The 20112-nt window shown below is 36.3% G+C and overlaps 1 protein-coding gene across 2 annotated transcripts in view; it reads left to right on the top strand.

The window, feature by feature from the left end:
* The first annotated feature begins 7615 nt into the window (after positions 1-7615).
* rnf19a (ring finger protein 19A, RBR E3 ubiquitin protein ligase) overlaps positions 7616-20112 on the top strand; it is a 39169-nt gene continuing 26672 nt past the window's right edge. For both annotated transcript variants that reach the window (XM_048201898.1, XM_048201897.1), the window contains exon 1: positions 7616-7794. In XM_048201898.1, the coding sequence (XP_048057855.1) occupies positions 7764-7794 (31 nt within the window). In that variant the 5' untranslated portion in view covers positions 7616-7763. The remainder of the gene's footprint in view (positions 7795-20112) is intronic.

Genomic DNA, 20112 nt, shown 5'->3' with positions numbered 1-20112 from the left:
TAGTCAAAAAACTGTTTTAGTGACGTCATTAAAGAAGGAAGTAGAGGGATGTAGTCCAAACTGGCCGTTCGATGTAGGCGACTTCTGTTAAATAAAATATCTCACTTGGCATTGAACTTTGAGCTTTAAAATTGTACAGATTTTATTTATACTCTAACAACAACATTACACACTAACTAAAGTTTGAAACATGGGATCACGAAGAACGGGACCTTTAAGTAAACTAAGCAAGGAGTGAACGAAAGGAATTCGGACACTGACGAATCGCGTCAGAGAGCTGTCGCAGAAACTTTGTCACATACATTTAGCTTACTTTAGAAACAGATAACAGTCGTAGTGACTTTAGTTTGTAATTATACATACCTCCGCGTCAGCTTTAGTATTGATGGTACCTTATATTATTGCAATAAATATAGATTTGATTTTCCATAGTTAACAGAGTTCATTAAACTAACCATACATAAAAATAATTTAAAAAAAAACTCACATTAACAATAAACACATTAATAAGTGTACATTATTGTATGCAGTTTTTATGTACTGTATTAATTTTAGTATCTTTAACTCTCATGTCCAAGCACTTTTAAGACAATGATCATGTGCGTTTAGCGCCATCCCTCGATCATATGAATTCATTAAAGAATCCCTGCTTTCTCGTTTATTTAATTCTGACATAATATTCGACCACAGATGTTTTTCGTGACTTTTCTCTCGGTAAAATTAGGTATAGGCAATTAGCAACATTGATAGTAGGCTACTCATCAAGTCATCTCTAAATTGGACTAATTTGGACAGTCTCGCTAAACGATTTTAAGGCTTCTTGTTGGGGAAAAATAAATTAAGTGTGTGGACTGCCATCTTGGCTTATTTATAACGCTGTTTTGATGTATGGTAAATGGATTTTAAGGCTTCTTGTTGGGGAAAAATAAATTAAGTGTGTGGACTGCCATCTTGGCTTATTTATGACGCTGTTTTGATGTATGGTAAATGGAGTCAAGGAGTCGATTCCATCGACTCCCACAGTGGACTAGAGTCGACTCCAAAAAACCTGGAATCGAACACCCTACATCACAGCGACGAGACGAAGGCTGTCCCAATTCGAAGGCTCCTTCAAATGTGACCTCGAAATGTGTCCTTCGTTTCCCGAGCAATGAAAAATACAACAGATGGATCCTTAATGGCATTGCCTACCCCAGAATTCTATTGATTTATTGACATGAGTAAAAAACACTGAGTCAAAAATCTCAAAATTGTTTATCTTAAATGTTTAAACATTTAATCGCCTGTCTGTCATTGATCTCAGAGGTTTTTCTCTTTGCATAACTCGTTGTGTCAGGATACATCAATGTGGGCCACAATCCTCACAGATGTGTGAGCTTTGAGAGATACTGAGTTAAAGCTTGTTGTTACAAAACGTAGTGCTAGTGTTTGTAGTCTAGACTGTGAAATTGCAGGGTTTGCAGGATGTTGCGTCAGTTCCGTTTCGCTTCAGAAGGCCTTTATTAAACCCCCCCAACCCCCACCACCCCAGAGCCATGTGGAGTACGTTTATGATCGATGGATACACTTTCTTGTGCTTCATACTCGTTGGTCCCATTCACTGCCATTATAAAGCTTGGACGCGTCAGGATATTTATTAACATAACTCCGACTGTGTTGTGTTCAAATACACCTAGGATGGCTTGAGGGTGAGTAAATCTTGGGGTAATTTTCATTTTAAAGTGAACTAATCATTTAACCCTTAAGCTTAGTAATGCCTCTATAATCCTAGCACCTCTTTGCAAATATAGAATTGAAACCATGCATTCAGTCACTGGTTTGTCTCTATAAGGCTGAAGCCAAATGCGCATGTCTGTATCTACCTGGCCACAAGTGCTTGCTCATGCTTGAGTGCTTGAACCCTTAACAACTCTCCTAGGGCCAGTCATTACAATTACTCACTGATTTTCCCTCCCAACCAGGTGAACATAACATGTTGTCTCAACAGTTGTTCCATGAAATGCCTCGGGCATCAGAAATGTTCTTGTATCTCAGCTGGGAGAGTGTGGCACTAGTGGTGCAAAGGTCATGGTTTTGTTTCACAGGAAACACTGATATGCACTGTATGCAATGTAAGTCACTTTTGATAAATGTATCTAGCAAAATGAATGCCTACAGCCTGTTTTACATCTACACTGCAGTTGAAATGGTGTAATACAGTGCTAGAAATCCTATTGGCGCATGAAAGTAAATAAATAAAGTTAATAAAAATAAAGTTGAATTGAGTTGCCTTAAGCTGAATGCTTTTTGTAAAGCCTCTTAGATATAGATTTGAAAAACAGAAGTGATCTTCAAAGAGAAGAGCATGATTTCTATTGACACCAGTTGCTATGTGCAGGGCAATACTGTAAGATGTTCATGCGGTTTACCTGGTACACATGAATGAACATGCCCATTATGGCCCTGCTGTTACAGATACTCTGAAATCATTAAACAGAGTGTACAGCTATAAGTAGCTGCATTTGAGTTCCTTACCCGCACTTAAAAAAGAAAAGAATATATGTATATAAAAATGAAAAACTATATACAAATGAAGCCTATTTTTGAGTATTAATGAGAATTAACGAGACATTTTCTTCATGGTCTGCCTGTTTGTTTTGTTTTCATGAACTTTTAGTTTGTGTTTCCTTGGTTACCTGTTTTCCTTTGTTCCATTTTTTCCTATTCTTCATTTGTTGGTATGTTAATTCTTTCATTATTTCTCACCTGTTCGTCATTGAGTTCATCACCCTGTGTATTTAAGCTCTTCAGTTTCTTTAGTTCATTATCTGGTATTGTAGTGTTCTACTACACACTGTTTTGTTTATGTTTCTCTCTATTGGATTACCTGAGTTTACTTTATTTAATAAAAGCTCTTAAATTTGATCTTCTTTGCCTCTGCTCATCATCATCGGACTCTAAACGTGACAGAATACCAGACCTAAAGTAAAGATGGAGATTGCCTCTATAAATATTGCCCTGATGGGGAATTTGCCCTGATGGGCCCCCTGAGGGCCTGTGATTTTTATTTTTCAAAGCGGCAAAGACTTAGAAGAATATGTGGTGGAGTTTGTCAGCGTTTGCCATCTCGCCACATGCAACCTGGCGCAAATAAAGGGATTCTGGAGCAGACTGGCCGATGAGATTTTTCTGGTCATTCTACGGGGATGTCACTTTAATTTCTGCATTTCCAGAACTGTTTATTTCACACTGACATAATGAGTTGTTCTGCAGTATAGTGTGTGCGGGACCTTGACATTATATTATTACTAATATTATATAATTTGCAAACAGCGACAACTTCATTGCAGATAAGACACACTGGCTTTGCATTCACAAAACTAGGTAGGATGAACGCATAGTTGTCTTTCCATTCTTCTTTTAAGCCCTATTTTCGCTGTCAACTTTCCTCATTAGACTCTTTGATAGTGCCATTTTCTCTCACCAGCTAGCTTAAATGTTAACATCACTCTGCACACAACATAATAGCGTACCTCCAGTATGCAAACAATTAAAAACAATGCAGTTTAGTACGTGAGAATGCCAAGGAATAATTCTGAGTGTAAAAGTAGGCTACGCCAAATATTTATTACAAAAAGTTAGGCTCCATTGTGTAACAAGCAAATTAAAACGATACACATTTACTATTCACAATATGGAAAGAGGAAATAAAACATAGTTCATTAAGAGTGTGACTCAAACATGCCATTAATGGGCTTATTTAAGTCCTCTTTTATTTTTTGAGTTATTTTTATCCATTCCGCATCTCCCACATATGTGTGTTTTAGCAAGACAGTCTGTGTTGCAAGTTGGTGAATGAAGATACTTGCCAGGTTGCGTGTCAAAACTCTGCTTTTTTCATTTATCCATTGTAAAACCCGGACACCGCCACACAGACATGGCTTTTTGTTAATGACTGTCCTACTACAGGATTTAACACAGAGTAACCGCTCACTACCAGTTACAAAAGACACTGTAACAGTCTGTCACAGGCAATTCTAGTTGCTTTTTTCATCAATTAATTTCTTAAAGGGATAGTTCACCCAAAAATGAAAATTTGATGTTTATCTGCTTACCCCCAGTGCATCCAAGATGTAGGTGACTTTGTTTCTTCAGAACACAAATGATGATTTTTAACTGCAACCGTTGCCGTCTGTCAGCTGTATAATGCATAGCAATGGGAACTTCGTCTGTAAGAGTAAAAAAAAACATGCACAGACAAATCCAAATTAAACCCTGCGGCTCGTGATGACACATTGATGTCCTAAGGCACGAAACGATCGGTTTGTGCGAGAAACCGAACAGTATTTATATCATTTTTTTATCTGATCACGCTCTGACAACGGCAGTGATGTCTCGCGAATAGACTTCAATGAGTGCTAGACATTACTTCCGGTGTCAGAGCGTGATCAGACCTTACTAAGCTTACCGATCGGTTTGTGTCTTAGGACATCAATGTGTCGTCACGAGCTGCATGGTTTAATTTGGATTTGTCTATGCACGTTTTTTCGACTCTTATTGTTCGAGTTCCCATTCGCTCCCATTATTTGACTGATAGACGGCAACGGTTGGAGTTAAAAATCATCATTTGTGTTCTACTGAAGAAACAAAGTCACCTATCTTGGATGCCCTGGGGGTAAGCAGATAAACATCAAATTTTCATTTTTGGGTGAACTATCCCTTTAAATTATCCTTTGACTTTGTTCTGGCCCGTCATCTAGTAGCAAAATTTGTTTTGGTCCGATGCCAAACTTACTTGCTAACCCCTGACCTAAGGGCTCACTCACACCATTATCGCCGCAGTCCTCTGGTACCCTGGCTCCACCTCAGCCACTCGTCGCCATGATTCCGCTCCAAAAATATTCTCGTCGCTTTATAATATTAATATTGAACCACTGTACTCACATGAACCGATTTAAATATGTTTTCAGTACCTTTATGGATCTTGAGAGAGGAAGTGTCCATTGCTCCCTATGGAGGCCTCACGGAGCCATCAGATTTAAACTAAAATATCTTAATTTGTGTTCTGAAGATTAACAAAGGTCTTAGGGGTGTGGAACGGCATGAGGGTAAGTAATAAATTAGTTCATTTTTGGGTGAACTAACCCTTTAAGCTTGATGATTCTCTTTGTACAGTCTGCAGTCAATGATAAATCTTTGCTTGCCCACTGAGTTACATAAAATAATGCTAAAATGCTTGACTTTTACAAGTGTGAGCAGAATTGAATTTCAGCTTTAGGGTTCCTTACTGCAGTCCTTGAGGAATAATAACATACACTAATTACATTCATGTTACCTATTGATCATGAGTTAGTTAATTTTATTCATTACCTTTGTCAACCAACACAGCAAAATAGGCAAGGAAACCTTTCAGACATAATAGAAACTCCCTGGTTCCTCTCTCAGACGGAATAAAATGAGTTGTGATTGATCCTTGTAAATCATTTATCAACGATTCAGGTTTTTTCTACATCCTGTTGTGTCTCATGATTTACTCAGCTGACAATACTGATTTTGTTAAAGATTGTGTGTCCCTTCTGCCAGAAAAAACAACAACATTGATTTGAGGATGCACACAAGAAAAGGTTCAGTGGGGTTTAATATAGATCCCTATAGGATTCTTGACTCAGTTTTAAAGAACACTGAATGCCAAAAAGGGTTCTGTATAAGGAAATGCATAATACTTTAATGTTTAACAGGTTATTTCATTTTTATTCTAGTGATAAAGAACATTTACGATGTTTATTTTCTTATTTGTTATGCCAAAAATATATATTTATTATGAATATTCAATCAGAAATCATTCAGTTTAACTGTTTAAATCCAGTTCTTTGATAAAATCAGGGCACAACGCTAAGGATTTTTTCTTCTTAAATGCTGCCGTATATGTAACAATCCAGATATTTATCATAATGTAACATTAAAAAATAATGTCAGAAAGATATCAGTTCTGCTGTTGTTCATAAATACCTGTAGTGATATCTTGTACAATGAGGATGTTGAGATGTCGCTGGAACTAAAGTCATCAGTGTCCCAATGTGTAGTGAGCAGGGTCCTTACTGTACTTACCTGTACACGATATGCTGATTCACGACAAAGGAAGCTATGGAGCTGATTGAGATGCACCCATTGTCTTTACATTCATATTTAAACCTTGATGTTGTGGCCCATTTTTGGTTTCTGCCAGGTTTTAGTGTTTTTTTTTTTTTTTGCAGCTTTAGAAGGGATGTATATTGTGTAAATCCAGGTAAAAGCTGTTTCCCCACTCTCTTTCACATTAGAATTAAAAAGGACTCTCAAAGAGGACACATACATATGCACATGAGCTGTGATGCATTCAACACTGAGATGCAAATGGCCCTGTGATTGTTTTGTAAGGTGCTATTGTTTGCGTGAGTAACTGGGCGTGTGCGATGAGACATCTAGCTCTCTTAACATGAGGCACATCATTCCTTTATGTGACGTAAGACATGGAGGAGAGTTGTCTTCTAGTGTATTCCAAATTGTTTTGAGATCTGGAAAATTCCTTTTGGAAAACATTACTCCAATACAGGATTGCAGATCACATCACATTTGTAAATAGGGGACGCCACAAAAGCTTACTTTATTAATAAAACACTAGAACCATGTGCCCTGTCATCATTAACCAGTATCCAACAAAACTGAATATTTTGCTTGGCTCTGATTAACTTCATATGAGGACAGTTTTGTGTTTAAACTCTCTATAATTAGACCCCTGGTTTGGGCACCGTCAGGCAGCTGCTGAATTGCTCAATATGGAAATAAGTTTTTAAGTGCTTTTGCCATTTAACTGTGTGAGTTTTGACCACAATGATCCAAATTACCAGGGTTTCCCGGCTTGTAACATTACTGGACACATGAAACCAATTATTTGACTATATAAATAATATACCCTTACAAAAAAAGACTGTCTGGTACAGTGATGGTACTTTAATAAATAGTCTTTACATTTTTAAAGCTTTATTTATGTATTATACAGGAAAGTGAACAAATTATACCATATGATATTTGATATATGGTCAAGAATGATTACCATATGTCAAGGTATTTAAAAAAAGATAAAAATTTAATTAGAAAAGGTTGTGAAATGGTATAAAACTACTGTACTTCAACTATCATACTTGTCACAAATTGTTATATTTATTTTTCAACATTTATGTTTGATTGATTTGTGTCTTTTCTGAAATAAGCATGAAATAAAGCATTTGATTTTATTTTGTATTCTTCAAAAATGTGCAGAAAACGTACATTCAGTACAATTCTTACTAAAAAAATATTAAGTAGCTAGGCCTAATTAAAATATTAAATAAACTTGTGAAAAATATTACAAAAACAAAAGGACATCAATTAATTTCCTCATTTATAAACGCATAGCTGTCAGAGTTTTTTGACAGATAAAGAAACGAGCAAAGAAACACGGTGGATTAAAACAATGTACAAACACCTCGAGTCTAGGGAAATGGGTTTATGTAAACACTATAAGAATATTTAATTTTCTTCAAGTATTGTTACTTTGAGGAATGCACGTCGACTCTCGCGAGATTTGAGTTTGAACTGATATGTGAGAAGAGAGCGAGACGGATGCCAGTGAGTCAGAGCGAGTGAGCGAGCGAGCGGAGGACGGGACACAGAACGGCCCGACTTCAGCCCGACAAAACAACTCCCTAAAGTAGCCTTCTTCTTACACCACACTCGGAGTTTTTCGCCTTTATTTGTTACCTGGAATGAAATGCTTTTACGTGGATGACTTGAAAGGTGAGTCGCCGTTGTATTTCATGATATAAAAGGCTAGTTTGACGGTTTGGCTAACGGTCGTGTGTTCGCTTTCACAGTTCGCTCTCGCTGGCGAATGTGAAAGCGAACATTTACACTTATATTACACGAAGTCGATTCTCACATTTGTCATTTTACAACAAATAAGCGACTATTTGATGTTGTACGCCCGCTAGCTGGTGTGTAGGGAAGTAAAATCGCTTTAAAGGGGCCTGTGGTTCGTCCGACATTAGATGGACCTAACGTTACCGTAGGCATGTAGCAGTTATCGCATTGTCCATTTGTTTCTGTTTGCTCAGTTTGCTCAATTCACTCATTTGTAACCAGGAAGTCTGTTAAAATAAAACATTTATCTGCTGTATCACTGCGGTTAGATGTCACTAAACCTTTGTTCTGCATTATACACAAAGATTGTTTTTCGACTCATTGTTAATGGCTTAGTGGTTTATTTTGCAACAGATTGCACGCTAATATTTAATGTACGCCAAATTGTAGTAATTTTCTCAGTGACTGTTGCTGTTACTTGTTGTACGTTGGATTATTTCCTGTAATAGCTAACTTACCTTGCCAGAACTAGTACACTTCGGTAGAAATCGAGTGCGTTTTGCTGTAAATGAGAATTCAGATATATGTTGATAAATGGCAGTCTTACGTCATCCAGAGTGAGTTCAAAGGCTGATTTAGTGTAAGGTTTGTTCCCCAACTTCCCCAAGAGAGTTATAGTAATAGTGAGAATGAGCAAATTAGTTTCTAGGATCATAGCTGTAGGATTCCCGCAACTGTGTTAGAAACTAGTGTTAATCTCAGAACTATGGAAACTGTGGGTCGAGAGGTGTTGACCTGTGTCTGGTGTAAATGTTGATTCAGCACCCACTTTGACGTATTAGTCTGGGTCGCTGTTAGAGGTTTCAGATAAAGAAATGTAGAGTTGTGGGTGAACATACTTGTGTGTCACAAATCCCAAAACAATAAAGATCTCAAGTTTGGTCTATTTACATCATTCTGGCAGTGGCGAAATAGAGGATTTTGGTGTAAACCCTGTATGAAAGAAGCTTATCTTCAATACCAATGTGGTCTGATTTTGATCTGAAACCAACAGGGCGACATCATATTGAGCCCCAGAGAAGCAGCGGCTGACCTCAGACATTTGTCATAGTGGTTGACAGTCCGTCCATTGCTATGGTTATCACTGTCTGTCAGTCATACATTTAAATACAGTTGTCAATCCATATACTTTGCAATGTGTAGTTAGCAGCATGAAAAATATATGTTACATACAGAAAGCGAGCAAAGATTGCTGGCATTATAATCACTGAAGCTGTCAAGTTCAGCTCTTGCGAAAACTCCTGTGTTAATTACATTGTATTTATACTTTTTTGGTTATAATGAAATGATTCATTATAAAAGGAGTTTGCAAAACAGCAAAAACTCAGCTGTGTTGAGCAGATTCTGTCTAACTAACTAACTAAATACATTTGAATGGTCATCGCGTTCACACGCTCAACAGATATGTCTGTGATTGGCTACATTGCTCCATGCTGATAAAACGCGCTGTAAATAGAAACCTTTGAAGCACTAACTCAAACACTTGCGGGAGCATTTTAAAGTAGAACGGTAGGCATCATCACATTAAAAGTTACTGATACCATTATGTGCCATTTAATGCAAAGCAGTCTTTTGATCAGGATTCAGATTTCCTCAATCTAGATGATCTCACTCTGCCCCAGGTTATTAGACCAGTTTTGGCTAGTTGGATGACCACAAATGAGCTTGAGATGGTTATAAAGAAGTTCTTTGGGAGCAAACCAGTCTGACTTTGAGATCCGTGTGTATTTATCTTGTTTACGAATTGGTCCCCATGGTCTTGTTCTTGACCTTAATCAAAGTCTTGGGCTTGTTTCTCTCTGCGTAGTGGGAGAACAATGGGCGCTTTATGCCTGAGCTGGAAGTGCATTGCAGTCAGGTGGCTTACTAAACACACACCAAACTGAGCTAATAAGAGTTTGTGTATGTTGAAGGCCAGACATGCCTTAAAATGGCAAGGGATGTTGTTGTAGTACATCTATGGCCAATGTGTGTTAACAGAGTTTAATGTCATGGAAAACTTTTTCCTACAAGAATTAATGTACCGAGTCTTTGCTGTAGAAACAAATGTTTTTGCCTGCTGCCTCAGGTATGAGAGTTCAAGCAACGGTTCTCATTTCGTAATGTAGTTGATGAATTTTTTTGTGTGCAGAGGTCAGGGCCTCATTAAAGTGACTACAGCATTTATGTATGCGCTCATCAAAAGCCCCCACAATGCAATGGTTTCAAAGACATTATTGACAGTGATCTGTGCTGCAGACACTTATCTAATGACTAGTTACTTTTCAATTTCTCTTATGACTTGCATTCGAGCTGAGAATTCAATGTAATCATTGAATCAATTAATAATCATTCTAATTCTATGAGAATAAAGAAGTCCACACTACAACTATAACCATAACAATACTGAGGAACTAGGCCTATACTATATCAGTGGGATCACTTATCAGAATAATTTTTTTTTCTAGCTGATGAACAATAAAAACAGCCAATCAGAATCCACCCGACTTTCAAACGTTTACATTTGCATACGAGATGACTGCGGTGTACGGTTAAAGTTATTGTGCATTGGTGTGGATGCTAATATAGTTCTATTTATATTTATATTTGTCTAAATAGTGCTGTAATAGCATTTTACTTTGTTAGTTAAGTTTACTTGTACCCATGTGCCAATGTTTTCTGTATGTTGTATGAAAATGCTTTTCTGTTCTCTGCCCGCATTTCTGTATGGGAGTGTTTCCTCTACTGCTGTGGTGACTGTGTCTTGTGAAACAGTGTTCAGGAAATCTAGGGAGACACGATTTTGTTAAAGGAAGTGTGTACATAGTGTCTATGTAACGCCATTTCTATGAATTTTAATCTGGCAGGGCTTTAGTACTATGTACTGTAAACAGAATGAAAAGGACAATGAACATGAATCACCTGGCGTTCATGTAGAAGAATAAACACAACTGATATTATATATATACACTGAATTTCTCCACGTAAGCCACTTGTGCATTTACGTCATTTAGCATGAAAGCCGTAATTTCCTAAAAGGTACAGATAAATCTGACCCGAACACTTTCACTTTCGCAAGAGCGCTCTCTATCTGGAGACGAAGGTGAACATGACGGCAAGCGACATGCTGTTATGAAAGCCACATGAATGCAGTTCTTTCGATGCGGAGGCATGACTGCGTTTACATTTGTTTCATTTTGTTTGTTATACAGTTGCCAGTGAAGTTTAATTTTAAATTGTCATGCTAACACACACAGTTGATATTTTCAGCTTCACTTTCCCCAGCAGACATTGTGTACAGCAGCCATATATAGAAAGTCTCTGTTTAGCTCTCATCAATTGAAGATAAATCTTACTGCTGAATGACCTGGGGAGGCCAGCTGAACTGGCAGCGTCTGGATCAGGTGGTGACGTCTTAATCTCGTCCTTCATTCAGGATCTGAGAGTGAAGCTCCTTTTTAGATTAGCCACTCAACCTACAGCAGTATTACTATCATTCACCAGCTAGAGTTTATTAATCTTGCTGTGTATCTTCATATTATAATGGCAAAGTTGTGGAAGAAGCTACTTGAAATCTGTCGCTTCCCAATCATAATTTCAGTTCGTACTAGGGATGCACCGATGTATTGGCCGCCGATATTTATCGGTGGATTTTTGCTCAATTTACAACTATCGGCATATCGGCTGTAGGAGGAAAAAGGCCGATATAACAAACTGATGGGTTATTAATTAACTGTGTGAAGGCGCTGAGCTTTATAATGACTGTTGCGTAATCCTAGCGCTGCTGTCTGTGCTTTAATGTTAATCAAATAACAAAAGATTGCACACTATTCTTGACTAAATAACTTCTGTAACTTTCATAAGTGTAGCGGACCCCATCCGAATGATGACCAAAACTTTACTGATGTTTTATAAAGTTTATTGTGTCCGTTTTCACTCCAAACAAATCGCCACACAAGCTAAACATTACAGAGCACAAGTGCGCATTAATGTCTCTCTCTCCCTCTCCCTCTCCATTGCATTATCATCAACATACAGCGAATTACTCAAAACAATTATTACAACTAACAGTTAACAAATACATACAGATCTTGTACCTTTTCTGGGGATGCTTAATAAACAGACAAACTTTAAATCTGCAAAATAACTCTGAAGAACTGCATGCTCTCCTCAGACTGTATAATTTATACAGTTAAGAATATGCAGTGCTATTTTACATTTGTTTACTTTGTTTTGGTCCATGAAAACTATTAAAACTACCTAAGAATCACTGTTTATTTCATTTGTATCTTTGTTCTGTTGTCTTTATGTAGGCCTGCTGAATGTTAAATGGATCCAATCCTTGTTCATTAAAAAATATTTGATGCAGCAATAAACCTGCTAGTAGATTTTAATGCAGGTGTTTTTGAACTTTGCTTATTTAAAACATGATCAAAATACTATCTATTTTGATGACAAAATTTCAAATAAGAGAGGAAGTGACAAATATCGGTATCGGCCAATAATTGTTTAATATCGGTATCGGCCCCAAAAAATCATATCGGTGCATCCCTAGTTCGTACGTTAAAGGTGCCATCGAACATTTTTTTACAAGATGTAATATAAGTCTAAGGTGTCCCCTGAATGTGTCTGTGAAGTTTCAGCTCAAAATACCCCATAGATTTTTTTTTAAATTCATTTTTTAACTGCCTATTTTGGGGCATAATTAGAAATGCGCCGATTCATGTTGCGGCCCCTTTAAATGCTCACGCTCCCCGCCCACGGAGCTCGCGCTTGCTTTAAACAGTGCATAAACAAAGTTTACACAGATAATATAACCCTCAAAATGGATCTTTACAAAGTGTTTGTCATGCATACTGCATGCATGCGTCGGATTATGTATTAAGTATTAAGTATTGTATTTATTTGTATGTTTAGATTTGATTCTGAATGAATTTGAGGGTGTGAACTGTGGCTAACGGCTAATGCTACACTGTTGGAGAGATTTATAAAGAATGAAGTTGTTTATGAATTATACAGACTGCAAGTGTTTAATAATGAAAATAACGACAGCTCTTGTCTCTTGTCCACATTTAACAGTACATTAGCAATATGTTAATGAAACATGAAATAATGAAATATGTTAATTTAGAAAGACAATTTACAAATATCACTAAAAATATCATGTTATCATGGATCATGTCAGTTATTATCATCTATATCATATATGTTACCATCTGCCATTTTTCGCTATTGTTCTTGCTTGCTTACCTAGTCTGATGATTCAGCTGTGCACATCCAGACGTCCTGCCCTTGTCTAATGCTTTGAACATGAGCTGGCATATGCAAATAAGCACAAGAAGTTAAGGCCTGTCCACACCAAGGAACGATAACGATCTGTTTATTCTAAGCTCATGCGCTGCGGTTTCAAAGTGTATAAAACATGTTTTTGCTGTTGTTGTTGCATTTACATGGCTTTAACCAGAAGATGTCATCAGCATGGTATGTTTCGAATGAATAGCTAGTGTAATCAATCTAATCTAACTGTGAATTTAGCTGACAAAGTCAATATAGTGGGGAAAAAAAAAGTCTAGTCTTTTTCACTGCAAATTCAAAGGAAGCAAGACAGTGTTGTCGAAACTAGTGCTGGATACCTGAGGTAATTTTATGTTACACTGTTTCCTAGTCTGGCATATATCCTTAATACTTCTCACCATTTATTCTGAGGGTATGACCAATTGTTTTCCATATATCCAATTTCTTTAAAGTATCCTTAAAAATTGGGTTTGACTTTTCAAACAGTGGTTGCTTTTTTTTCTGGACCTCGGCATTTAACTTCTCTACAACGTCGTCTGCCATTTTAAATGTGCGAGGCCTTAGTATTTTATCATTCAACAGCTGGGAAAAAAAAACATTCTGAGAGTGATCCCAACAATGTTATTTCTCTATATCATTATCATTATATCTGTGGTGTGGACAGTAGGGATGGGACTAGAGCTGCACGATTCTGGATAAAATAAGAATCGCAATTTTTTTTTGGTTTCAAATAGCAGTGTTTCCCACAGTATTTTGTGAGACTGTAGTGGGTGGACATCGGTTCCTCTAGGGGGTCCGGGGGCATGCCCCCCCGGAGGAAAATTTTGTACATTTTAAATTTAAATGCATGAATCTAGTGCATTCTAAGAGCAAAATTAAGTGACTAGATCAATGAAGAAATTTGTTCTCTTGTAAACAATTTTGTGCTCTAAAAGTAATTTATTTATTGCTGATGGTTGGGCACATTAGTCATGTACACAACATATAGTAGGCTAAATGAGAGCGTAAGTGGTCAAACATGTAGAGTACACATTTAAACCATTAAAAATATGTAGCAAAAGAGGTTACCTTTGTTGAATTAATTTATTAGTGGGAGCCTGTGACTGTATTTGTGGAACTGGTCACTCTTTGATTTGTTAATCAATCCAGAATGCACTAAACACACCACTTCATTATAGATACAAATAAAAAATGAATAAAAATATATAATCATAAGCTGACCAATAAATAAATAAGTAAACTAGGTGAGTATATAATTCAGCAGCAAAAAGTATTCTAGCCTAATTCTTGGAAGAAAAAAAAAGCTATGGAATGGCTTCAGATGACTTTGAATATAATGCACGAAAACTTAATTGGTGCTAGTCTACTTATTTTGCTCTATGACTCCCACTTTTGCCATATAAAGGAGCGCAATTATCAGACGGTAATTTAAATATCGCGTCATATCCGTATTCATATTTTGAGACTGGCGGGACCAATTAGAATGTGGCGGGCCGCCACAGTCTAGTCAATGTATGGGAAACACTGAATAGATATCATGATTTTCCCACGATTCTGAATATACAACTAAACAAAAACACACAATTTATTTAGGTTCTGACAAAATATTAATTGCTGCACTCTAATTGCTGGAAAAATGTTTAATTAAATTAAATGGTTTTGAATGAATTCATTGACTCATTAATAAATACTTGTTTAATTATTGGATGAATCAGTGTTTTTGAATGAATCTTTTGAATGACTGATTCAATGGCAAATATATTTTTTAACAGGCACTGGTCGCCGCCTAATGGCATAATATTTGTAAAACAGAGAAGTAAATACTGTGTGATTCAAAACTGCTCTCTCTGGCTCAGCGCGGCAACACTAACAAAGATTTGAATGTACCGGTATGATTTTGTCAAAGGTTTAATAGAAGCATGCGAATTGTTGTCATTAATAAAATAAGAATTGAGATTGTGATCTTTTTACGATTAATCGTGCAGCTCTAGCTGGGACAGTATATCGATGCATCATGAATTGGGAAATGAATCTGGATTGATTCGGATATTTTCCGTATGTATCGTGATTTTCTCTCATCTATTCTGAGCTTAGTTTTCAACAGTAGATGGCACTGTGTGCTTTAGAAACAGCCGTAATCTGCTTGAATGTGCAAGGCTTCCGGTGTCATCCGCTTCCAATCATTAAGTAGTTTTGCAGTTTACTGCATTTTGTAATTATTAGTTATTCACTTATAGTGTCTAATAAATTGGAAGTAAGCATTCACTTACTAAGCATTCACGGAAAGTAGCTTACTTTTGTGTTGTGAAATAAGGTGGATATAACTGAGTTGAAAATTTAGTAATGAATGTGTATTTTCATACTTTTTATTTTTTTTATTTTTTTTTATTTTACTTGACAAACGAACCAACCGAATGAACGACTTATACCTTCAAATACCATTTTGAGTGTGAAAACTTTTTAGGAATATCATTGCTTTAGTTCATCTTGTGGACGGCCATGGCAATAAAGGGTGAAATTTATACATTTATCACAATACTCGAGTACTTGTTGGAAAAAGGAGCTTGTTACTGAAAAAAAAAATAATAATAATTGTTTTATTTTAGTTTAGTTTAGTTGCAACTACTTTTTTTAACTCCCTAACAATGCCAGAAAAGATATTGACGTTTAATTGTTCATTCTGTTCCATATGAAAATGCACAGGATACTGAGCTATTTTGGTTTTATTATGTCTCTTGGCACAAGCAGAGCCAGAAGTCATTTTGCTTGGTAAATATTGTATAAGGGCCATTGAACACTAGTTGTAGCTCCACCTGTCCTTGTTAAGTATCCTGTGTACTTTCTACGGTTAGATTGGAATGGAGACGGATTATACCAAACCTGAATAAGCCTTTTATTTTAGCTGCTCAGCTGACAGCAGTTTAGAAAGCTCAGGGCTTTTGGATTTGGTGTGTCATGCTTAATATCTGATCAAAGCTCTGTGTCCAGTATAAATATCAGTGTGATCACACAAGGTGAAACATGGTGAGTGATCAGGAAGTAACAGGGCAGGCATTAGGAGTAGGCCGAATGTATGTTGTCACGGTGAGGAAGTCTGTCCTCAGTGAAGAATGCTCTCGGAAATTGCTTTAATAAGCTCATTACAGAAATCCCACTGCATTCTGTACACATGCCTGCTTCTCCTGAGCTGCACATAGTATGCTTTTGAGATTGTGTGTGTGTGTGTGTGTGTGTGTGTGTGTGTGTGTGTGTGTGTGTGTGTGTGTGTCCGTCTATCCTGAAGCAGCTGGGACAGTAGCAAGCTCTCTCCTGCTGGCATAATCAGCAATTGTGCTGATGAAGAAAAGCCTATGTAGTCTATTGGTGAACACACAAACCCAGAGCAGATGAACTTAGCCTCACAAAATGCTTAGCTGATTACATCATTTCCTCCCGGCCCTCAGCTGACTGGAAAGGGGAGCGGAAGGCAGAAAAATGGAGAAAAAAGAAGGGTAGAATGTTTTATACTGTGCTGGTGTCTCCGCCCTGGCTGTTGCTTTGACTGCTTTTTTTTTTTTTTTTTCAGTCGCTTTGGGTAGAGGGTAACTTCTTAGCAAATAAGATGGTTTACATGCTTCCGTGGAGTCAGACGTTACTATAGTGGCCCTATAAATCTTAAAATGTCTCGCTTATGTGAGCTGCTCTTTATGATGCTGGCTGCTGTTTTATATGAGCCAAATGGCTTCCATATGTGAGAAATGGAGTTGCAAATTTGAATGGTACATTCAGCAGGAAGGATTTCAGGTTTTATGGATTTCACTTTATTCTGACCTGTCTTTTTTTATTTTTTTTGGTTAGTTTTTATCATTTCTATTTGATTTATAGTCTTTGATTTATAGTCTTTTTTGATGTACAGTCTTTAACAATCTAAATAGTAGGGCTGGGCGATAAACAATATCATATCGACATTGCGATAAAATTTGTTGATAATGATGGTAAGCTCTGGACATTTTTACTCTATATGGATTAATCTAACAGCCTATCATACAGCAGAAATAAACGGGACAACAGCCAGTCAGTGCATGTCGCTAAAAAGTGATTTCTGTGTGTCCCTGTGTAAATGAACGCCGTGGTTTCATCTTAGGGCTGGACGATTATGACCTAAAATCAAAACCTCGATTAATTGAACATTTTACCTCGAATACGATTAATGAACGATTATTTATTTATTTATTTATTTATTGCCCTCATAGTTCACTTACAAAGTTTACTGTAAATATGATTGACTGTTAAAAGGTGGGACATTTTTTTCCTATTAAAAGAGTGATCTGACATAACAGCTCACTATCAGCAGTTATTTTATCTATGTTTCGTAACATTTCTTACAGATTTCTGCTCGTTGTAAATCAGATAAAAATAAATTAGCACAGCAAGTTACCAGTATGTAATGAGAGTGATTGCGTGTGTGAATTAGTCATACCGTCTCTCTATTAATTGTGAAGCTGTGGGTTGTAAATAGTTCTTTCAAAAGTAGAAAAAATATATGCTATAATAACTACTGAGTTTCTAAGCTGCTTTGGTGATAAATCACAGGACAGCGCTGACAACTAGTTTCTGCTCCTCTGTGCACGCAATCTTCATGTTTTGCACAGCTGCTGTTTGTATGAGTGTTCGTGCCACAATGCCACTGTGCGAACACGGTAGCTCGATATAATAATATACATCCAATCGTCTAATGGCTTGAATGTCTAAACTGAATTTAGAACACATGAATTTCATCTCCAGAGCTGCTTTTGAGGGTCACTTCACAAGCTTTTCACAGTTGAATTTGAGAAAAAAACTACCATCAAATAAACTAAAACTGAAAGATCTTCACGAGAAACTGTCAAAATAAGTTCGCTTTAACTTCAAGAAATTATGACAGAAATATATCACTACTGTATACTGAAATGTTCTTCTCAAAGTAATAATAATATTAATATTTCGAAGATCAAAGTTCAGATAAAAAATCATACAACAAAGTATTTTTTTTTTTTATACATTTCTGTTGTGCAGCATCTTATTTGACAAACAATAAAAATTCTGTTTTGTTGTAAATTGTTATATTTTCAAAAAGCTTGATTAAATTGTTAAAAATTTATATAAATTTGTATTAAATCATAATCCCCAGAAAATAAAATGGAAAAGACAGGTCATATCGCCCAGCCCTATTAATTAGCTTAACTTTTTGGGTTTGCTTTAGTGATGCACTGTAATGTCAGAAACTGTAAATAAAATTGGTGGAAATGGCAAAATATAAACTAACTTTTGGTTTCTGCATAATGGTTTTGGAGGGCTTAGCACTCCTGTGGTGCGTTTTGACCATGACAGCATCTATTTCATGCACACAACATGCTACAATGTCAGCTGTGTGGTTGCACTTCACCAGAACCAAAATGCTAGAGTACCGTAAAAATAATCTTAACTCATTTTTTTGCATGGGCTTTTTGGAGTTTTACTTCCTTCCAAAAGTGGAGATAGCTTTTTCATTTGTCAGTTCAAATACATTGGAAAAAATCCATTAGATGAACGGTAAATTAAGTTTAGTTTACTAAAATCAAAAAATACTTTTACAGTGTAGCGATATGTAAAATTTGTTCAGCTGAAATATTGTGAGGCAGCTCATTGCCCAAGAACTGTGACTGGTTTAATTTATGACCTGAGAAGACGACATTCTAAACAGAAATTTAATTAGTAAAATTTTTATTTTGGGTTTTTGGGTAAATGGAAACTGGTCTTGGTTAGGGGTGAGCGCTATACCGGTATGAAAGTGACTACCGGTATTATGATGTGCCATGATATCGATTTTGCTATACCGTGGATACCGTTAAATATTCATGAATTCTAATTTTACATTTGTTCTGTTCAATTTTGTACTCTTTACAAGTTTTAACTAGTGATCGACCGATATTGATTTGTTTTAGAACAACAACTTGTTTATGTGCCCGATAACTGATATGCAGAACCGATATTTATTTACTGTAATACTGACACAATTACAATACCACTGAACTGAACAAACCATTTTATTTATAACAATCACTCCCTCCTTGCATAGAAAACAAAACAAATCTTATTTATACACCAATAAATAGAGGGGTCTGAAAGTGCAAAAAATAAAAAAGTGCACTGTTACTAAACTGTTTTTGTTGAAAATTAGTAGTCTTTCATGTTAATTTTAATCTTCATATTACAAAAATAATTTTATTTATAAAAAGCATCAGCAGCAACACTAATGTTAACAATAGCCTAAGCAAAATAAATGTAGAATGTCTAATGTTTTCAAATGGAGAAAAGAAATTAAAAACATATCAACTTTGCAGAAATGTAATACTTCATTTTAAACTACAGTTTTAGTAGATTTATAAGCTGTTTTATATGCTAAAGAGTGAAGAATAATTCGCTGGATAATGTTAAATAACTGCATAATATTCTCTGGAATATTGGAATATAACAAACAAAACATTGTATTTTATTGCATGTCTTAACTGGTATGTTATCAGAATTATTAATAATATTTTTGTCATTATATACATCGATTATCGTCTGGACAGTGCAAAATATCGTGATATGAATTTGAGCTCATATCGCCCACCCCTAGTCTTGGAATTAAAAAAAAAACAGTAACAACTCTGGTGCATTGCTAGTTTGCTTTTGGTAGTTCACATTTCTTAGGGTGTGCCATGCTAAGCTCCATCTAAAACTCTTTATGACGCATATAAACAGATTCTGAGTAGTTAAAGATTGTGGTTGTGATAAGAAAACAATATTCAGAAAATGGTTTTACTTTGCCCTGGCTTGTCCTGTGGGATTGTTTGTAAGTTGTCTCTGGGGACACAGTGTGTGTGTTTATTATAAAAGCATTTACACCCAGTAAATGAAATTCTGTGACGCTCTTACAGA

The sequence above is a fragment of the Megalobrama amblycephala genome, linkage group LG9, assembly GCF_018812025.1.
Source record: "Megalobrama amblycephala isolate DHTTF-2021 linkage group LG9, ASM1881202v1, whole genome shotgun sequence".
Lineage (NCBI taxonomy): Eukaryota > Metazoa > Chordata > Actinopteri > Cypriniformes > Xenocyprididae > Megalobrama > Megalobrama amblycephala.
This window is presented reverse-complemented; position numbering and strand designations above follow the sequence as displayed.